This window comes from Phlebotomus argentipes, unplaced genomic scaffold, assembly GCF_947086385.1.
Source record: "Phlebotomus argentipes unplaced genomic scaffold, Phlebotomus argentipes genome assembly contig_5, whole genome shotgun sequence".
NCBI classification, from domain to species: Eukaryota; Metazoa; Arthropoda; class Insecta; order Diptera; family Psychodidae; genus Phlebotomus; species Phlebotomus argentipes.
The window spans coordinates 5644146-5663415 of NW_026776165.1; the positions used below are offsets into that span (position 1 = coordinate 5644146).

Below are 19270 nucleotides of genomic sequence, written 5' to 3' on the forward strand. Positions count from 1 at the left end.
TATGTTTATTGATAGGAACTTTAGAGTAAGCGTTTATTTTGATAATTTCTCGTTACATTACTTGTTTTTTCTTCCTTCTTCTTCCTCTGAATGAATGCATTCACATATAAAATAAATTTACTGTATTCACTCACAATACACAAATATCTTCTCCGCACTGTCCTAACTTCCATATTTCAGCCGCACAGTGTTTTTCATCATCATCATCTCTGAATACTAATAAATTCATAAAAATTGTCATCTGTGTCCTTAGTTTCCATACAAAAATCTATCAAATTTCTTATACATCTTCTCCTTCTTCGCATTGAGTGCAAATGACTCGTACACGCGACTCAGGAGATAGAAGGGTGTCTGGCCCTTGGCATTGCTCGTCTTCAGGGCAGACTTCATGGGTTCCGTGATGGCTGAGTTGAGATACTTATGAAATATTAGGAACAAGTTGTCATCTCTCACCATATAGTGCATGATATTCTCCCCATTGTCGTCCTGCATCTTGAACAGATCGCACAGCGCCTCCTCCGACACGAAGTCAATGAATGCACAGAAGAAGAGCATGTCGGAGTGGAAGGGCGTCTTGCCGCGACTGTCCTGGTGCATCAGCAACTTGGTCAGTGTGCCATTATTGCCATTATTTCGCTCCAGCAGGAATATGTGAATCACATCGTATACAGAATACTTCACAGATGGGAGAATGAAGTTTGCGATGCAGTGAAAGAAGTTCTTCCCATTGCAATTCTGTTGCTTCGCAATTTCGATGAACTTCTTGCGCGTGATGAGCTTCAGTAGACTCTGGAGGAATTGCAAATTGCCCCACAAGCCGGCCATTAGCAGTGGATTGTTGCCACTGTCGTCAATCTCCGCCAGTTCGGCGTGCAGATAATTGTCGTGCTTGTCATCATTGCACGGCTCGTGTGTGTTAAGGTAAGTGAAGATGAGATCGAACGTCACCTCGAGTTTGTACTTGGAGATGAAGCGTGCGATCTCGAATAGGAACTTTATCCGTGTCTTTGTGGTCTCCTGCCAGGTCATCTTGTCCCGACAGAAGGCATAAACAAGGCTCTGCAGCGTCTTTCTGCCCACATCGCCCACCTCCAGTGACAATTCCCGCAGGAAGATCAAATCATTGGAGATGGACTTCTGCACATTGAGGCTGCCCTTGCATGGTGTGAGGAACTTATGGAGCTCACACTCGCCCAGTGTGTCACACACGTACTTTGTGTATGCCGCGAATTCGTAGAACTTGTTGTCGTCGGAGTGAAAGTAGTCAATCAAGGATTTACCACCGAAGCACGGACATGTGGTCAATTCTTCAATTTTGTCACGTGGAAGACACTTGATAAATTCACTGAAGAGATATGTTTGCTGATTTCTCCAAAATTGAAACAATATCGAATTGCCATCCGTGTCGCAGAGCTTCCAGTCCCTCTTCAACGCCACATTCACCGCAATCCTCACGAATGTGTCCCGCGTGAACTCCACATCGTCATAGTTGGACAGGAACTGGTAGAAGTTCTCCTCACCCACGAGACCAAAGAACTCATGGATGAACTGCTCGGAGTTCTTCTCGCGCTTCTCAAATTCACTCAAATACGCAATGAAGTGCATATCGTAGTTCTCCAGCTTCCAATTGTCCTCATACTTCATCTTCAGCACATTGGCAATGTTGATGGTTTGCGTGATGTTGCGCTTCCTGAAGTACCAAAACATGAGATCCTGACGCAATATTCGATCCTCAGCGCACTCCTTCATGCACGCCTTGAAGTGCACGAAGAACTCCTCCTCGCTCAGCGTGGATCTCTTCACCATTTGACTATGAAGCTCATTCAGGAAGGGAATGTCATTCTCTTCAGTCTTGCGGCTGACGAAGTATCTGTGTGGAATTGATAAGGACTTGATAAGCAAGTGGCACAACAATATTATTGACTTTTGCGTCTCTAAACTTCTATTATTCTAAATAGTTGTAGAGTTTTCCAAGACCTTTCCAATGACCTCAAAATTATTAAGATCAAATTTAATTCAATATGGCGGCGTTCGGTGTGACGTCACAGACGGATCGTGACTGTGATCTAGTAAAGTACGTCGAGACACATTCTTTGGCGAAGAGATGATCGAAATCGGTTGATAAATAGCGGTGATATAGATCAGTTAAAGTGTGAACTTTGACCTTCCACATCTCCGCTCCTAAAGCATCAAAACCCTCAAGTGGGGTGTTGTTGGAAAGGTCTTGATCTCAGCTATAACACATAAAAATTTGAGCCCGATCAATACCATAATGGCTGAGCAAATAAGGAAAAGATGTTTTAAGAATGTTCAAAATGGCGGAAAAAGATCATCTTACTCACCTAAAGATCTGCACGAGGATGTAGTTGACCATCTCGGGTTCATTGAACTTGTCGAAGGTCTCAACGAGGAACATGAGTTGAGCCAGTGTGAGAGTTTGGAAGCCAGTGACGTAGCATTCCCAATACTGTTCAATGTTGAACGTCTGGATTTCCTGCTTCGTGAAGTGTTCCTCAATGAACGTGTAGATCTGCGATATGTCAACAATGTAGTACATCCACGTGAACTTGAGGAATTCCTTGAACAACTCCATGAAGTAGTCAAAGGTGTCGGAGAGTTGATCTTTGTTGGGCAAGTTGTATGCTCGCGCCTCAATTCGTCCTATCATGCAGTGATAGATGAATTTGGCCTTTGCGTGATCGAAATTGAACTCCGACAAATACTTCACGACACTCTTATTCACGCATTCAGTCTCATCGATCAGGGCATTGGCCACGAAGAATTCGGCAAAGGTGCGATGGGCAAAGATGAACTTCCCATCGTCGGTGCGCGTGACGAAGCCTCTGCCAAGGAGGTTGGGATCCCTGTTGACATCCTCCGTGATTGGCAGGAGACTGTCGTATTCCAGCTCTCTCACGGCAATTGTCGTGTAGATCTTCGTGATATCCCTCAATTCGTCCTCCTTCACACTCATTTTGAGCATCTCCGTGAACACATGCCACATGTTGATGTTGGGAAACTGCTTTGTCATCCCTCCTGACTGCCGACTCTGGCAGTACTTCTCACAGTCTTGGGCAAAGATGTCCGCTATGTACTTGAGATACAGCGGTGTCTCCAGAATTGTCACACCCGGTAGGAACTTTTCGTAAAATCTCGTGGGAAAGTGCGTGATGAAGTCCTCCATGTCCTCATCAGCCAGACCCAGTGTCATTCGCCAGTACAGCTGCAGGAAGAGCTTCCGCTGTGCATAGTCATATGGCACCAATTCAGCCTCAATGAAGCTCTTCAGCGGACTGAGGATCTCCTTGCAGTTCTTGCGACACGCCACAAAGATTCTCACCCGCATTTCGCTCAGCTTCTCAATCAGATTCACCACCAACTTCTCATACATGGAGGGAATCTCATTGAGACTGTCTATGAAGAGGAATATCACGGGTTTGTCCTCATACGTGAGATACAACTCCAGGAGATCACGATCAATCTCCGGACACGGTCCCAGTGAGATCAGGTGCTGCAGCAGAAACATCTTGGCTTCATTGTGGGAGAATTCTTGTGACGAGATCGACTTGAGCTTCTCTGAGAAGATGCCCAGATAGCACTTGAGATCAATGTACTCCACCCAGAAGTGTGGATTGAGATTCTTGATGTTCTTCGCAATGTTCAGCATCACTGACGTCTTCCCCATGCCCGGATCACCCTTGATGATGCAATTGGGGAAGTTCTGATAGATGTCCGTCTCACTGAAGTTGCCCATGATGTCTGTGTCGAACTTCACGAACTTGAACATATCGTAGATGAGCGTGAAGTGACGCTGAATGTAGGGTTTTGGTATTTTACTCCGTGGCAATCTTCGTCCAAATTCAATCATCTCATTCTTGTTGATCTTCTCGAAGATGTCATTGAGCAGGTGAAGATAAATTCTGTTCTCTGTATTCTGAATTGCTGACAATCGAATGAGGTGTTCTTGTAATTTCATATCTCTCTTTGAGAATTCCTCCTTTGTGGCCTCTGTGAATTCCTCAAAGGAACACTTTGGCACCTGAAGAATGCAATTCTCCACAATCACCTCAACATTTGTATTCTTTCCCACCACAAAGATGATATTTGAGTAGTTATTCAGCAAATGCTCGAAATTTTCATCATCATCTATGAACAGAATCACTTTCTTCTCATAATGCTCAAGAGCATTTCGATGTGATGTCTTCAATTTGGATGAGGGAATGAGCAAAATCTCGGGCATTTTGATCTTCAGTGCTTCGTAGATCTTCAGGAAGGAGAGCTTCTTGTGCTCCTCATACACCAACACTCGCTTGTCCTCCAGCTTCTCTGCCAGATCTTGCAAGATGTTGGTGTGAAATTTCACCCAATTGGAGAGTTCTTTCGTGAAATTGCCACAGATTGACGACAGATCAGCTCGCAGGAGACTCTCTGAGAGTATCCGGATGAAGGTCTCCTTGAACAGAGTCCGTCGTTCGCAGCGTGAGTCGCTGCTCTTCACCGCAACAGCCCTGGTCAATTCCTCCCTCAGAATCCGCATGAAGCTGCGCGACTTGTACGACACCACCAAACTCTTCAGGATCTCATAGTTGATAATTGACAAATCCACGAGACTCGGCGCCTGCGACACAATTGCAAAGTTGTTCCGGAAGTATCCCGGATCGAACCTCACCACCTGCTCAGGTGAGAACTTGGACGTGATGGGCGAGATGTTGAAGGGATTGTCCAGCAGCTCAACTCTCGCGCCCTCGTCGCTCATCTCGCCAAACAAATTGTCATGCTTCCCCACCTCACACTCCACCGTCTTCACATCCTCCTCCAGCCTCAGGTTCGTCAGCAGCACAAAGTGTCTGCTGACGCTGTGATTCCGGAAGTCTTGTCGCAATTCTGAGAACTTCTCACCCCACACAGCGCTAAAGTACTGATCCAGATGGAATCTCGACCACAACTCCCGATCTGCCACCTCCTCGTGCTTCTCCACATTGCTGTTCAGGTGCTCCCGCGCCACCCGGCCATCCCTGGCCGAGTGCTCCACATGCAGAAAGAACACAGATCGCCGTCGCTCCACCTCGCACTCAATCACGATGTCGTGGAACTGCGGGAAGTCAGTGGCCTGCAAGCCCACGGCGAAGTTGTCACACTTGAGATGCAACATGCGCAGGCAGAAGTGCAGCAGCAACTCACGGTGGAACGTGTTGCTGGACTCCTCATCGTTGACCGCCACCGAGTCATATTCACAACCAAGTAAGGAACTTATACCACGATACTTCTCATCAGTCATTTTGTACCTGAAACACAAGAAGAGGCTCAATTAGCTTCATGGCATTTTCTAAGCAGTGAAATTACGCAGAAAAACCATCAATTATAACTATAATTGATGACTAAAGAAGCAGGGAATTGAAGGTATTACTGTGAGTTGAGATTGTTAGTTTTATTCAATCTTCTTGTGAAGATTATTTTCAGAAATGTTCTTCCTTCTAAGCCATTTGATTGTTTAGTTTATCCAGTCTTTGTGGGGTTTTTTTTTTAATATTCAAACAGTCAGAAAAACCCAAAAAAGTCTTCTACAAGTAATCAATGAACAACTTTAGTTAGTGTTTGTTTATTTCAAGAATCATCCGTAGAATTATGAATTTCAAATGACACTTTTTGCTGAATAAATTCATAAATTAAGTGTCACTTATGCGATCAACCTTAATTAACTGGTGAGAAGTGAATTAATTAATTCGCTGAATTCTTTAAGTTCAAGCCTTTCCTCACCATTTCCCGCCAAAAGCAAGGCCACGCGCCAGAGATCACTGGCGTCCCACGGAAGATCGCCGCATTCGCACCAAAAACAAAACCACTCAAGGCCGAAAATATGCGACGCTTTGCGCAACCAAGTGATCCCATTGCAAACTGATAATCCCATTAACCTCCTTCGCAGCGAGGCTCACACCCTTGCAAATTGAGTCAAAACACGCTAAGTGGCGCCAGCCTTCGGGGACTCCTCTTTGGCACTTCTCTCGCGACTTCGCGGCGTGTTTATCACTCACGTGATCTTGCGCTGTTGGCCTTTTCGCGGCGGAATCACAACCATTGCGTCACTCCCGGAGGCGCCAGAGCGTCTCTCCGCCTGGCATTGCCTTAGGTCATCAGCATGCGCGCGCGATCGCGATCTTGGGGGGTGATTATTTGCACAGTTCACAGCCTTTCTCAATCACACGCGTGCACCTCACGAGTCGGTCAGCAAATAGTCTCTCTCTAAAGAGCGCTTTATCGCCTCTCCCAACGATAAGCGTCGCGGATTAAATTTATTAGCCAGACTGCCGTGACAAAATTCTCGGAGTGCCAGAGCTGCCGATCAGTCGCAGACAATCTCTCCATAAACGCGGTTCGCTTTAATTGGTCTTTGTGGATTCTTTTTCGTGCTAAAACATCAGTCGTGATGCTACTCGTGGTGTGTCTTGTGATCCTCGCGGGCAAGTTTGCTGCCGCTCAGAGCGGCCAAAGGCCCAATATTGTGGTGATTTTGGCAGATGATCTGGTCAGTATGTCTTCTTGAGGGAAATGGAAAACCGGCTAATGTGATTTGGACTTTCTAAATTGAATAACAAAATGTGTGGAATAATTATTTTACTTGCACTTATTCGGCTTTAGGGAAAGTTAGAAAACAACTTGTTATCAAACAATTTTATATCTCAGTGTTGTCTGCTTCTTATTGCCTTCGAGTGTGTTTTTATCACGTTAATTATTGATAATGGGAAAATTTCTGGCGCTTTAAAGATCGCAGATAACTAAAATATTCTTCAAGGAGCAATTTAATTGTGATATAAGAGCTTCTGTACGAAATTCAATGTCGTCATCAGGGTGGAAAAATTGAATGCACTGAATAGAATCAGTGTCTCAAATTAGTGTTGATTAGAATCAACACTAAATCACCTTTAACAAAGCCAACGATAATAAGTTTTTCCTTAAACTTTTCCTTAGAGAAAAAAGAAGCTTTATGACACTTGAAAAAGTAATTACACCATCTAATAGTGGCCCAAATTTATCCAAATATCGAACCACGAGCACTCAATTAGCACACTCTGTGACTGCAATTGCACTTATCCTCCCGCGTGCACGCAATTCCTTGCGCAACAGCGCGCTGAAGCGCAGAAAACTTACACAACGTCGCGTCTGTGATGTGTCGCTGCGCGAAGGCACTAAATAATGGCGGTTAAGAAAATTAGAAACCGTTTCCCGAATTTGGCCACATGATTATAATGATGAAAGCTTTCGGGGGGGAAGTGTTAATTCCGCCCGAAATGAGAGCATTGGAAATCATCTTTCGGGCCACGAATTAGTGATTTTGTGATAATTGCCAAATGAAATATGGGATTAGATGTGCTTCAAGTCAACTGCGCACAATTCAGCAACAAATTTATTAGCGAGGGGAGAATGTTGAGGGGGGAAAAAGGAGAAGGTGTGTAGATAAAGAGCAGAAGAGCACCTCATGATTAATTTGCATTCTTTTACGCCTTGTACGTCTTGAGACGACCCACAATCCTCTCGCGATCCGGATTGCTGACCGTCACTGTCCCCGTGGCGTCCATCTTCAGGCTCAGTTTGTAAGGCTTGCCATCAAGTATATCCAGGACATACTCGTCATTCCGACCGCCTTTGGCAATAACCTCTTCAGCCTTGTTGGTTTCGAACAGCTTCACAATTGGCGTTCTGCCTTTTTGGGGGGGAGAAGAAAATAATTACACACCCTTAGGATGGCTTTTAAAAGGTCACACGCGGTCAGAATCTCACCATTTTCACGAAAATCATACGATTTGAACACATATGTGGCCGGTGCGTCTTTGTAACTCTGAAGATTTCGCTGAACTGGCCGATTTTGCTTACGATCTTGACTATTCTGCCTGACTCTGGCTGTAGATTCATCAATCACGAGTTCTCTATTCTTTGTCCTGTCTCTCACACCCTTCCTGCCTGACTTTCTGTCACACGGAGAAGCCTTTGGGGGATCGGCCCTCTTATCAGACACATTAGTCTTTCCGGGACTCTTGTCAGGAGCAGGAGGACGACTCTGTGACGCTGATCCACCCTTGGATCCCTGTCCGTTATCCTTGCGCACGCCTATCTTTTCATCGTCGATGTCAGGATAGAATCGATCGTCAAAGTAGTCATCAGTGACTTTCTCGTCGGCAGTTGGAACAGGGACTAATCAAGAAAATAAAAGAACCCAAAAAATAAATCATAACAAAATCATAGAAATCAAGAAAAAATAAGCAGAAAACTCACAATCTTTTCCCTGCTTATTAATTGGAATGGCTGGTCTAGCGCCTGGAAAAGAGATAAATGAAGGAAACTTAAAACTGAAAATAATAAAAAGAACAGAAAATAAATAAAAATAGTCACTAACATTGCACCACGACCACCACAAGAGCCACAAATAAGATTATTTTAAACATTATCCTAGCTCTAAAGGCGAACTGCTGCAATTGCAGCGCTAAAAGTGCCATTTTATAGCCAGAGGCGAGAATGAATCAAAGCCATTTGAGTCAACAAAGTGGTTTTGAGCAATTACAGCATTGAACGGAGATTAATATTTGATCAGGTGATCTTAGAATATTTGCATATTGAATTTTCGCAACGAAAGACGGCACAATTGCAGACCTGCAGAAGTGCTTGACCAAGATCAAGTTCATCGTCCAACTGATAAGACTTTCAGGAACTCTTGTACACGTTCATCAAGAGGTTATTTACATCGCATTGTCTAAGAAGCTTTATCGTATGCGATGCAAAGATAACAGAACATTGCTTTGCGAAGATTGCATAATAAAGTAAATTGACCCAGAATTCTTGTGGATTTTCTTATTATTTGTTGTCTATTTTAAGAATAAGATTTTTCTTTTCACTTCCATTATGAGAAATGTAAAGCAATAGAATCCAGACTTATTGACAAGGAAGCTTATGAAATATGAAATGTTTAACACGTATTGAACATATTGATTATTTTGTATGAAATTTTATAGTTTTAAGGGAGTTAATTTGTATTTCTCATCAACCATTTTAGGGACAAAATAGTTAAAATCAATAATCAAGGGACTAATTAGGCAACATTTGTCCTATTTTCCTCTAAAATTAAGTTCAATAACTTACCGACACTTATTTATACGTATTTCGTGCAATTTTCTATTTTTCTTTTAATACAATTTTAGGGGAAAAAAGGGTTTGATACAGAATAATTAGTCCTTAGATTCCCGATTTTTTTTTCTATTTTTTCCCTAAAATGAATGAAAACTTAGCGAGTAAAGACCATAGAAATTGAGACATTTTTGCTCTTCATTACAATATCTGTCTGTTTTGCATATTGCTTCAGGGCTCCAATGACGTGAGCTTCAAGGGATCCGACGAGATTCCCACCCCCAACATTGATGCCTTGGGCTACCAGGGACTGATTCTAAATAGGCACTACGCACCCGCCCTGTGCACGCCCTCCAGAGCCTCCCTGCTGACCGGCAAGCATCCCATCCATCTGGGCATGCAGCACTACGTCATCCCGTCGGACGAGCCCTGGGGCCTGCCGGCCAGCTTCAAGATCCTCCCACAGTACCTGAAGCGGGCGGGCTATCGCAGCCACTTGGTGGGCAAGTGGCACCTCGGCATGGCGCGCCGCCACTTCATCCCCACCGAGCGGGGCTTCGACTCGCACGTGGGCTTCCTGGGGCCCTACATTGACTACTTCGACTACACGCTGAAGATGGTGAACAAGCCCTACGGCAGTGGCTTCGACTTCCGCCGCAATGCGACAGTGTATCGCGGCCGTGTGGGCGAATACGCGACGGATGCACTGACTGAGGAGGCCGCTCAGGTTATTCGCGACCATGAACCCGCCCAGGGTCCACTGTTTCTCTTCTTCGCCCAAATCGCCCCGCACGCCGCCAACGAGTACGATCCCCTGCAGGCCCTGCATCGCGATCACCGGCAAATGTCGCACATCGCGGGGGAGCGGCGGAGGACTTATGCCGCAATGGTCGCGGCCCTCGATCGCTCCGTCGCGGGCATTGTCGATGCTCTGCACACCGCCAAGATGCTCAACAACACCATCATTCTCTTCTACTCGGACAATGGGGGACCGACTCAAGGCCTCCACGCCACCACAGCCTCCAATTGGCCACTGCGAGGGGTGAGTATTGGGGCGTTGGCATTCAAACATCGCGAAAGCCCGGGAAAATCCGGGCTTTTACCCATGGAAATTACAACGCGCGCAGCACAAAATCATTCGTACGGTTCTTGCGATGTCTCTCAGAACCGCAATCAATTGCGCTTCAAGAACTAATTGGACGCTAATGCCAACTAATTGGTTGGGTAAAGAGTACAAGCGCTTGAAGAAGCATTTCCAGCAAGTTGGAAGAATTTCCTATTCACGTCATTTCTGTGTAATTGACTAAACACAAGTCGATGACATTCAGTAAGGGCAATTATGAAAATTAGAAAGACTGATTTTTTTTTTAACCATTTAAGAACGCCCTGGGATTTTGGAGAAATCCTAATTCCTCTAAAACAAGGTGATAATGCGTACGTGTAATGAGTGAAAATGATTGTTTCGTTCATCTCACAGCACTGAATGCTAGACAATGATATTTCTGACTGATTTGAGCGCTTCTATTACGTGATTGACGTGAAAAACATGCAGAAAAAATCACGTGAACACAAGATATTATAAATTCAGTGCGCTCTGTTTGCATTTTACATTTCATGGCCCTTCGCAAGGTCTGGAAATGCCACAAACTGCACACGGTAATAAATGTTAGAAAGGCATCAATTTACAACTCACGCCGGTTACATCGATATCTATTTTGATGTTTGTAGAACAAAATGCTTTAATTGGCCGGCCACGTTGTCGAAGAACACACCGCAGACACACTCAAAGCAAACATCGGGCGATAAGAACGCCAAACAAATCAATAAGGCATAGGAAATGAGGGAGTGCACAAAACTCATGGAAAGAAGTCTATCACAATTGATGAGACACGCTCGCGAGGCCCCATCTTCGGCGGCGGACAATAAAATACTGAAAAAAGGGAGACGCGCGCGAAGTCGCTTCGAGAGATGTGTGAAACATTTTAAAATCACCGCCTTTTTAGCGCAACCCACGGCCCTCCTTCGTCGTCCGCCTCTCTTTACACTTCTTCCTCCTCTCCCAACCCCTCATTTATGGATTTCGCCTATTGATTTTTCATTAAAGCGCGTCGTCGGCCAAGCAACCCTCGAAAAAAAAACGAACTCTGTTTGAGATGAGCGAGAAAAAATGCGCAAACGGGAAAACAAAACGATAAAAAATCATCCATAACTGATTCATTTTCCTCCCGAAATAGGAGAAAATGTATTATGAGTGGCACACAGTGTTGGGGAGGAATTCGGCAAATAGTCGGGTCTCATTCGCCGTACTGTAAATGTGTTTCCCTCAATTGATTGATTCACGACACGTAGAAAAAGGGAGGGCATTTTGCATGTTCATTTGCCAAAAAATCGCTGGTAATCTATCGTTTTCACGTAAAGAAAATTCAGGTTTCTCAAGTGTTTCTCTCATATCGAGATTAATTAGATTTAAATTTGACTAAAAAAACATTTTTGAACTTCAATTTCAAACTTTATTGTTGCTGAGGATTAATTTATGATTTGTCACAAGAATATCGACTGAAAACTCAAGGAATTCCATAGGAAAAGTCATACGTCATTATTAAACGCTTAAAGCAGTGACAGTAAAACAAAAAGATGTTTTTTTTGCAATTTATTGTCAAATTTGGATTTCAAGATAATTTTTACCCATAAAAGAAAAGAGATTAAAAAAATTTATGCTAATTTACACAAAATTCCTCCATATTTTAATTATTACTGTGAGTTTCGTGATATTTTAAGTACGTCAGCAAATTTTTGTGGAAACTCACAAGAAAACCAGTTCAGAAATGCAGAATGACGCAGAAAAATTAATATTCATACTAATTATCAAATTAATTAGCATCAATTTGTATGATATTCGGCAAAACACGTTTCATTCTACGCTTCACAAATAAAAGCATCTTTTCTACACAGAAACAAAATGTGCGGTTGTCATAAATTTAGTGGTGTAGAATAATCCTTTAATTACACCACTTTACGACGTCATGCAAATCTCCGGTGAAACACACGCGACATCTTTTCTCGCTTCCCCTTTTTCGCCAATTTTGTCGCGAGAGCAAAATTACATTTTGCTGAGAAAAATGTTCGATTTCCTCTGACTGAGGAAAAATCTCAGGGAGAAGAAAAGATGGAAAAACCGTGAAAATACTTACATTTATGCAGATATTACACTGATTTCACGATGATTTTGCGATAATTAGTAAAAAAAATTATTCAACACCTTTGACAACACCTTTTTTCTCTGTTTCTCTAATTTTTTGGTGTTTTAATTAATCTTCCGGTGAGATAATAATTAATGAGACGCACCAGTGAATTAACAATGCACGACAAACTATTTGGATGGCGACGTGTGAGTTGGTGTATTGAAAAATTGCAATTAAAATAATTTCACGCGCAAAAGCCGCCTTCCATGTTTGATTGAGAGTCACACGCGAAAATGCTGCGTGAAGGAGTGAAATTTTTACATGAAGGATCCCGTGCAATTTCAAGGGCCCAACATATTCATATTCAATCAATACTCCTCTCCCGGAGTATTTTCCATATATCAGAATACACAAGGCGAATCGATAAAAAGACACGTTATTAAGAAGGGTCTCCTTCTCTTTTTAGTGCAGAAAAGAAGGGAAGGAAAAAAACGTCGGATGATTGTTATTCTTCACTCTTTTTTTCCCGTCTTCTCTCGTCTCTCCTGCGCCGTCGTCTCATCCTCCTCCCCCTCTCTCTTCTGCCCCCGCCAGTCGGCGAGCGCAGCACATACAAAAAAAAATGAAGAATAAAATAGGTGTCACACTTATAAAATCGCTACTCCTTTATGGCATTCCGTATTGGTTGGTGAGACCAACAAGATACATTTTCGCGATGAGTTGCATGGGAGTTAAACAAAAACCAGGCCGTCCCGCTCACGCACGCCATCACTGGCATCATGCCGTCTCACCACCTTCTGATTACACTTTCTGATTACGCTGTCGTGAGAGCAATCTATAGCGCTCTCCGCCCGAAGAACAATGATCTCTCGGCCTGGTGTGTATCGTCATTCTCGAAGCGCTGCTGTGGCTCACAATTCTTCTGCTGAAAGCCCCCAACAGGCCCTGTTCTCTCGCCTTTGTTTCGCGGCTTTCGCGGGACAATTAAGAGAGCAAAACAACCCCGCGAAATCGCGGCGATTCGTGATTTTCTACACAGCGCGCCTCTCATTTACATGCCCTTCTCCATATGTAATTAGATATATTTTACCGCCATATTTTTACATGCGCTTAACGGACCTTTTTTCCATCCATTCGCCGTCTCGCTTTGCGACGGAGACTCTTTCTTCTTATATGGGTGAAACCATGGAGCATTTCAATTTCTCTTCCCTCGCCATTTGTCTCCCAGGTACGAATCTTCTTTTTTTCCACACACACACCAAAAAAATACATATAACTAATGAAATACGTTTGGAAATTTTGCCGTACTCTTCACACACTCATTAAGGGACCAAAGTATCCTTTTCTCAATTTCTCCTACCTGGAATTTCCATTGTCCTCACCCAAGAGAAAAACCACCCTTGGTTCCCTCTTGCACGCGGTATTAGCAACACTTCCCCCGACCCAAAAGCGACTCAAACAGCTCAGAGATAATGAATAGAGAACAATGACATGACGAGCCATTGACTCAGTAGACTTTTGTGAAACAGGAATCAAAGGGAATCCCATCCTTGCAGCCTTCATTTGAGCCCTCGGATAATTAAAATCAGACAGAGAGAGCAAAGGGAAGGAGGAAATCTAGGCAAATTTTGCAGTTGAGCAGACTTTTCACGAGACCAGAATAGGGGAGAAAATAAAACATAATCAGACTGTCTTCGGAAAAACTTTCTTATCAGCCATAAAATGCTGAAGTTTCAACCTTATCCGCGCCTTAATGACTGAGAAATAGGATAAAAGAACATTTTTTAATGATTTTCCCACTCGTAGAATTTGATTATTTCCCATTATTGCCTTTAATTCATCCCATTTCTCCTCCTCTGTCGATGGCAAGAGCTGGGAATTAGAGAAAAACCATCTGCTATTTCTTTACTAATGAATCAAAGAAGTGTCTGTCACTGTGATTTGGGCATTTCGACTCTGACTCTCTGCCTCGGGCCGAGCTAGAAGCTGTGATTTTAATTGGTTGATTAACGCCATTGAGGTCCAATTAGTGTTGGAAATAAAATAATTTCTTCCTCTATTATTCAATAGAGTATAATTATTTCGACATTACTTCACACACACACACATTCTGAATTACATGGGAAAATATTTTAAATACGCTCCGTGTAGAAAAATGGCTTGTGATGATGCCTTTGAATTTTCAAACTTTGCGGAAAATCCGTTGGAAAGTGAGTGAATTTGGCGTAGAAAATTGATTGTTTATCCACATTGCACGGCCACTGACCGTTGGTCAGGCGGAAAAACCACATTCAACAGTGGGTGGTGTAGAAAATGGGTGTAGAAAAAGACACAGCCTCCCCACCACTGTCTTAATTAACCAAACATATTCGGCGTCACTTTTTTTCGCGGTGCTCCCACTCTGACTTTTTTTACGGGTCGACGGCTAATGGATTCCGAGTGGCTGGGCACAAATCTCGCGAAATCTCCACACAGAAGCGCACTTCCCACAACCCATGCACATGATGTCCCGAACTCACCGTTCTGTTGCCGCCGATCAGCCACACTTCACTGTTGAGCCACGGTTTTAAACAGGTTTTTTACGATGAAAATTTGTTTTCGGCACGACAGACGCTGCATACTCCTTCGACTTCTTATCAGTGAATGTCAGGGTGAATGTCAAAAAACTAATGTGTCAGTGGCAGAAATTGTCACTGCCATCCGTTGGCGTGCCATTAATTGTTTAAATTCAAATTTTTAGTATTGGAGCGCGCGCGATGTGGCTAATTAGTTATGCTAAAACCACACCTTGGATAAAAGTATTGATCTGCGTGAAAATTAACGACTTTTTTCCGCGAAATACCATCAAAATCTACCATTGTCTCCACTAATTACGTAATTAATTAGACCGCGTAATTAATTAATTAGCAACGCAGTAATTAAAAGGCATTGTTCGCAAAAGCGCGCCATTCTGACTGCTTAAATGGCGTAAAATCTGCTTTTAAGCGCTTTTATTGTCGAAACATGGAAATATCATTCCTATTGCACGCATAAAACACTTTTATATGCGTAAATAACATGAATTCTCCGTAATTTATGAGTTTTGTTGACATTCAAATAAATTTTACACATAAATTGGAATTTAAGTGGTCTAAAAATAGATATTCTCACGAAAAAGTGTATTTTAATTACTTATTGTCTTTTTGGCATTAATATTTAAAACTTTCGGACAGTATTTTAGAGGTTTTGATGTATTTTCTAGGACAGTGGGATAAATTTTATTATCCCGGGAAAATCTGGGTACGATTCTTGATAACAGAAATCTTATACAGGGAGAAGTTGAGGAGGGAAAATCTATTTCTTTTGCCCCTGTTGCTTATTTTCATCACTGTATGAACTGAACAGACAATTTTTCTTGATTCTACTCTTTAAATTAAAACAATTCCTTTAGTAAATAAAATGAATAAGACTCAAAATACAATTTCTCTGTTATATTTTCCGTATTTACAGCAAAAAGACAGTCCTTTCGAAGGTGGTGTTCACGTTCCTGCCGTCATTTGGAGCCCTTTGTTGAAAACCCGACATGGAGTAAGCAACACTTTAATTCACACAACCGATTGGCTGCCGACTTTCGCCAATCTGGCCGGAATTCCACTTGAATCTCTAGACAATCCGGATGGATTCGATATTTGGGAGGCTCTAAGTAGCAACACTACCAGTCCAAGACGGGAAGTGCTTCACAATATCGATCCCATCAGTGGATACAGTTCCTACATGCGAAATGGATGGAAGTATGTGAACGGAACGAGATTGAATGGAAGATGGAGCGGATGGTATGGAGAAAAGGTCGAACCAAGGCAATCTAGCGACTATGTAAGCACAGTTATGGATAGCCCAGTATGGAGCATTCTCAGCTCTTTTAGAAAAACTGAGTTGGGCTCAAGTGATGTTTTGGACATCAGAAAGCTGGCCGCAATAAATTGCGACAGAGAGAATCTGCAGGAAATTGACTGTGAACCATTGAAGGCGCCTTGTCTCTTCAATATAGACGTTGATCCTTGTGAGATATCCAACGTCGCTGTTTATCATCAGGATCGTGTGGCGAGTCTCAGAGACAGGATTGATGAATTGTCAGAGACAATGCTGCAGCCGATAAATACCAAAGCTGATCCAAAATGCGATCCCGCGCAATTTGGCAACATCTGGACTTGGTGGCTGGACGAATTGGAAGTCAAACAGGAGGAAATTAAACCGGAAAATAATCTTTTCTGGATTTTAGTCGGCCTGGGGACTTTACTCGCGCTTATAGCAATTGGAGTGATTCTAATTGCATGCAATAAGCACAAAATATGCTCAAAACAAGTCAAAATGTAACAGTATTGCGAATTTAAGGGGCGTTTTTTGTACTTCAGAGAATTTAGACTTAAGAATTGAAGAAATAAATTTTTTGTAATACGACACAATAAATTTTCTCTACGAGGTGTTATCTTAACACCTGTTAACTCTTTATCCAAGTGTTCATGAAATTCATCAGAATTTCACCCTTATCGGATTGTGTTCGCCACCAGCGGCGCCACTGGTTTAGTACTTACTCGTGACGTCAGGAATCGTCTGTGAAAATGTTGAGGTTAATCATCGCTGTGGGGATTTTCTTCCTTTTCTGCGACGCCCAGGATGCGTTCTTCGATGGCAGGACCACCATTGAGCTCCACCACTTCCTGCACGAGTCAGGGCCCACGTTCAGGGGCAACATCAGCCTGAGCAGCGACGGTCACGCGCGCATCAGCCAAGAACAGCTGTCCGAGGAAGACAGGCTAAAGCTGGTGGATCTGGCCAGGAGAGATGGCTTCTACAGGCTCAGAGCGACAGTGGAAGGCATTTCCGGAAAGCCTGTTGAGCTGTTCACCTCCACAAAAGCGGTAAATCTGTGTGGCGAATTGGAATTTTGTCACGAGAATTACACGATGATTTTTGCAGTGTCTTCTGCTGAAGAACTTCCTTCTGGACAACTTGTGGGTGTCTCTGGATCATCTGGGGAGTGTGATTGGCATACATCAGGTTGTGGCTGGCAGCCAAGCGTGCGCTGAAGGTGAGCAATTAACCGCTGAATTTGCTGGAGAGTTCACGACTGGAGTGTTCGTGAAGCAGAGCGAACTGGCGCCCATTCCGGACACAGCCAGCTTCATCCAGAAACTAGAACGAGAACGTGAGGCTCGTGAGCGTGGAGAAGTGAAGGACAACCGTGGATTCTTTGCCAAATACGTGAGTTTTCATACCTTCCGGGAAAGTAATGAAAATGTATAATCTTATCGCCTGTTCTTCCAGTGGATGTACATCGTTCCTGTCGTCATCCTGCTTCTGCTCTCCGGAGCCACCAATCCAGACGCCGCAGCCGGCGGCGGTGGAAGATAGAGCCCAAGATTCTCTGAATAGACTAATTTATTTCCCCGAAAACTATTTCGCTTCTTCCTTGGTTTCCTCGGGTTTCTTCTCAGGATTCTTATCCTCTGCACCCTTGGCGAGTAACTTAGCAATTATCTTCTCCTCTCTGGCCTTCTTCCTCGCCTCCTTCTGTTGCTTCTTGTCCTCCTTCTCCTTCTGCGCCAGCAATTCCTTGAATCTCTCATCTCTGACATCGAGCTTGAAGCCAAAGTGACGTCGGACTTCCTCTACCAATCTCTCCCGACGCTCCTTAACCCTCCTGGCCTCCGCTTCGGCCTTCTCCACGCGATTCCTGAAGTCTGCCGTCCACTTCTCCAGCTTGGACAGCTTCTCGGCCACTTGTTCCTCTCTCAGGCGGATTCTCTCCGCCTTGGCGCACTTCTCTTCCTCAATCCTGGTGCGCATCTGCTCCAAGGTGTAAGGATAGGCCACGCGATCGTACTCCTCCTTCTCAGCGCGCTCCTCGGCCGTGGGGAAGCAAATCCGGGGATCCACGCCACTGGCCAGCCCGTAGCGTCCAAACATGGCCCTCTTGTACTTCAGCGTGTTGTGCACCCATGATTCGCTGCGCTGATAGGGCTGCTGCTCGTGCACGATGTTCCGGTGCTGCTTCAGGAGGCGAGATTTGTTCCTCTGGGACTCGATGAACTGCCTTCTCTGCTCCTGCTCGTCATCCTCCTCCACAAACTCCGCCACAGCCGATGTCTCCTCACTCGGGATCACCGCAGCCTCCGAGGCTGTCTTGCAGCTCCTCCTGAAGCTCGTGAACAGGGAAAAGTCCCGGAAAATGGGGAATCCACTCCTCAGTCTGTTCATCTTTTGAGAGGTTATGTTGCACACCGTGACAGATGTCGCTGCGGTCGCTTGGCCATCTTGGAATTGCATTGTTTTGGTTTTTTGCAGCGACAGAAAATCGCGAAAATCCCACGGAATCATGGCTCAAAGTCGCGAGGCGGTGTTGAGGACGCTCAAACAGGTGCGCCCCATTCTGTCGGTGGACAAATCAGAGGCCAGGAGGCGCGTCTTCAATCTCTATCGCGCCTGGTATCGCCAGATTCCATACATTGGTGAGCGCCCTGTTATGTCACCATCCGGAAAGGCTTTTCTGACCACATTTCCCATGCTTATTGCAGTGATGGACTACGACATCCCCAAGAATATTGAGCAGTGCCGTGAGAAGCTGCGAGAAGAGTTCCTGAAGAACAAGGACGTCACGGACATCCGGGTGATCGATATGCTAGTCATCAAGGTGAGTTTCCTGGATTCTCTGGTGTTTTCCGGCTTAATATCTGTGCATCCGTTGCAGGGTCAAATGGAACTGAAGGAGAGCGTAGAGATCTGGAAGCAAAAGGGCCACATTATGCGCTACTTCAAGGAAACTTATGAGCCCAAACCCACAGACTTCCTCTCGAAGTTCTTCTCAGGACACAATTGAGAGGCTCCCAGAGATAACATGTTGATTATCTAGTTAAAATGTAAATAAAAGCGAGGATGGCGAAAAAAATCCACAAATTATATGTTCCAGAAAGTGTGAGGTTATGTTCACAGGAAAA

General features: G+C 44.1%; 6 protein-coding genes across 7 annotated transcripts; 3 read left to right on the forward strand and 3 right to left on the reverse strand.

The window, feature by feature from the left end:
• Positions 1-33: 33 nt before the first annotated feature.
• LOC132256433 (uncharacterized) lies at positions 34-14935 on the reverse strand. 2 transcript variants are annotated; one of them, XM_059752849.1, is made up of 3 exons: positions 14816-14935; positions 2343-5285; positions 34-1870 (listed from the first exon to the last, which is right to left on the reverse strand). In XM_059752849.1, the coding sequence occupies exons 2-3, from the start codon at positions 5276-5278 to the stop codon at positions 250-252; spliced, it is 4557 nt and encodes a 1518-aa protein (XP_059608832.1). In that variant the 5' UTR covers positions 5279-5285; positions 14816-14935; the 3' UTR covers positions 34-249. The 2 variants fall into 2 exon arrangements, with proteins under 2 accessions (XP_059608832.1, XP_059608831.1); XM_059752848.1 differs by lacking the exon at positions 14816-14935 and adding an exon at positions 7472-7576.
• LOC132256438 (uncharacterized) lies at positions 7360-8504 on the reverse strand. The gene is made up of 4 exons (XM_059752852.1): positions 8390-8504; positions 8269-8310; positions 7777-8187; positions 7360-7699 (listed from the first exon to the last, which is right to left on the reverse strand). Exons 1-4 carry the CDS (start codon positions 8487-8489, stop codon positions 7494-7496), a joined length of 759 nt encoding a protein of 252 aa, XP_059608835.1. The 5' UTR covers positions 8490-8504; the 3' UTR covers positions 7360-7493.
• Positions 8893-16853, forward strand: LOC132255873 (arylsulfatase I-like). The gene is made up of 3 exons (XM_059752044.1): positions 8893-8901; positions 9350-10156; positions 15786-16853. The coding sequence occupies exons 1-3, from the start codon at positions 8893-8895 to the stop codon at positions 16647-16649; spliced, it is 1680 nt and encodes a 559-aa protein (XP_059608027.1). The 3' UTR covers positions 16650-16853.
• Positions 16852-17732, forward strand: LOC132256439 (ER membrane protein complex subunit 10). The gene is made up of 3 exons (XM_059752853.1): positions 16852-17194; positions 17253-17537; positions 17601-17732. The coding sequence occupies exons 1-3, from the start codon at positions 16895-16897 to the stop codon at positions 17685-17687; spliced, it is 672 nt and encodes a 223-aa protein (XP_059608836.1). The 5' UTR covers positions 16852-16894; the 3' UTR covers positions 17688-17732.
• Positions 17697-18653, reverse strand: LOC132256437 (large ribosomal subunit protein mL64). The gene has a single exon (XM_059752851.1). It carries the CDS (start codon positions 18651-18653, stop codon positions 17730-17732), a length of 924 nt encoding a protein of 307 aa, XP_059608834.1. The 3' UTR covers positions 17697-17729.
• On the forward strand, positions 18652-19243 carry LOC132256440 (NADH dehydrogenase [ubiquinone] 1 alpha subcomplex subunit 6). The gene is made up of 3 exons (XM_059752855.1): positions 18652-18784; positions 18851-18966; positions 19024-19243. The coding sequence occupies exons 1-3, from the start codon at positions 18652-18654 to the stop codon at positions 19150-19152; spliced, it is 378 nt and encodes a 125-aa protein (XP_059608838.1). The 3' UTR covers positions 19153-19243.
• Positions 19244-19270: the final 27 nt, after the last annotated feature.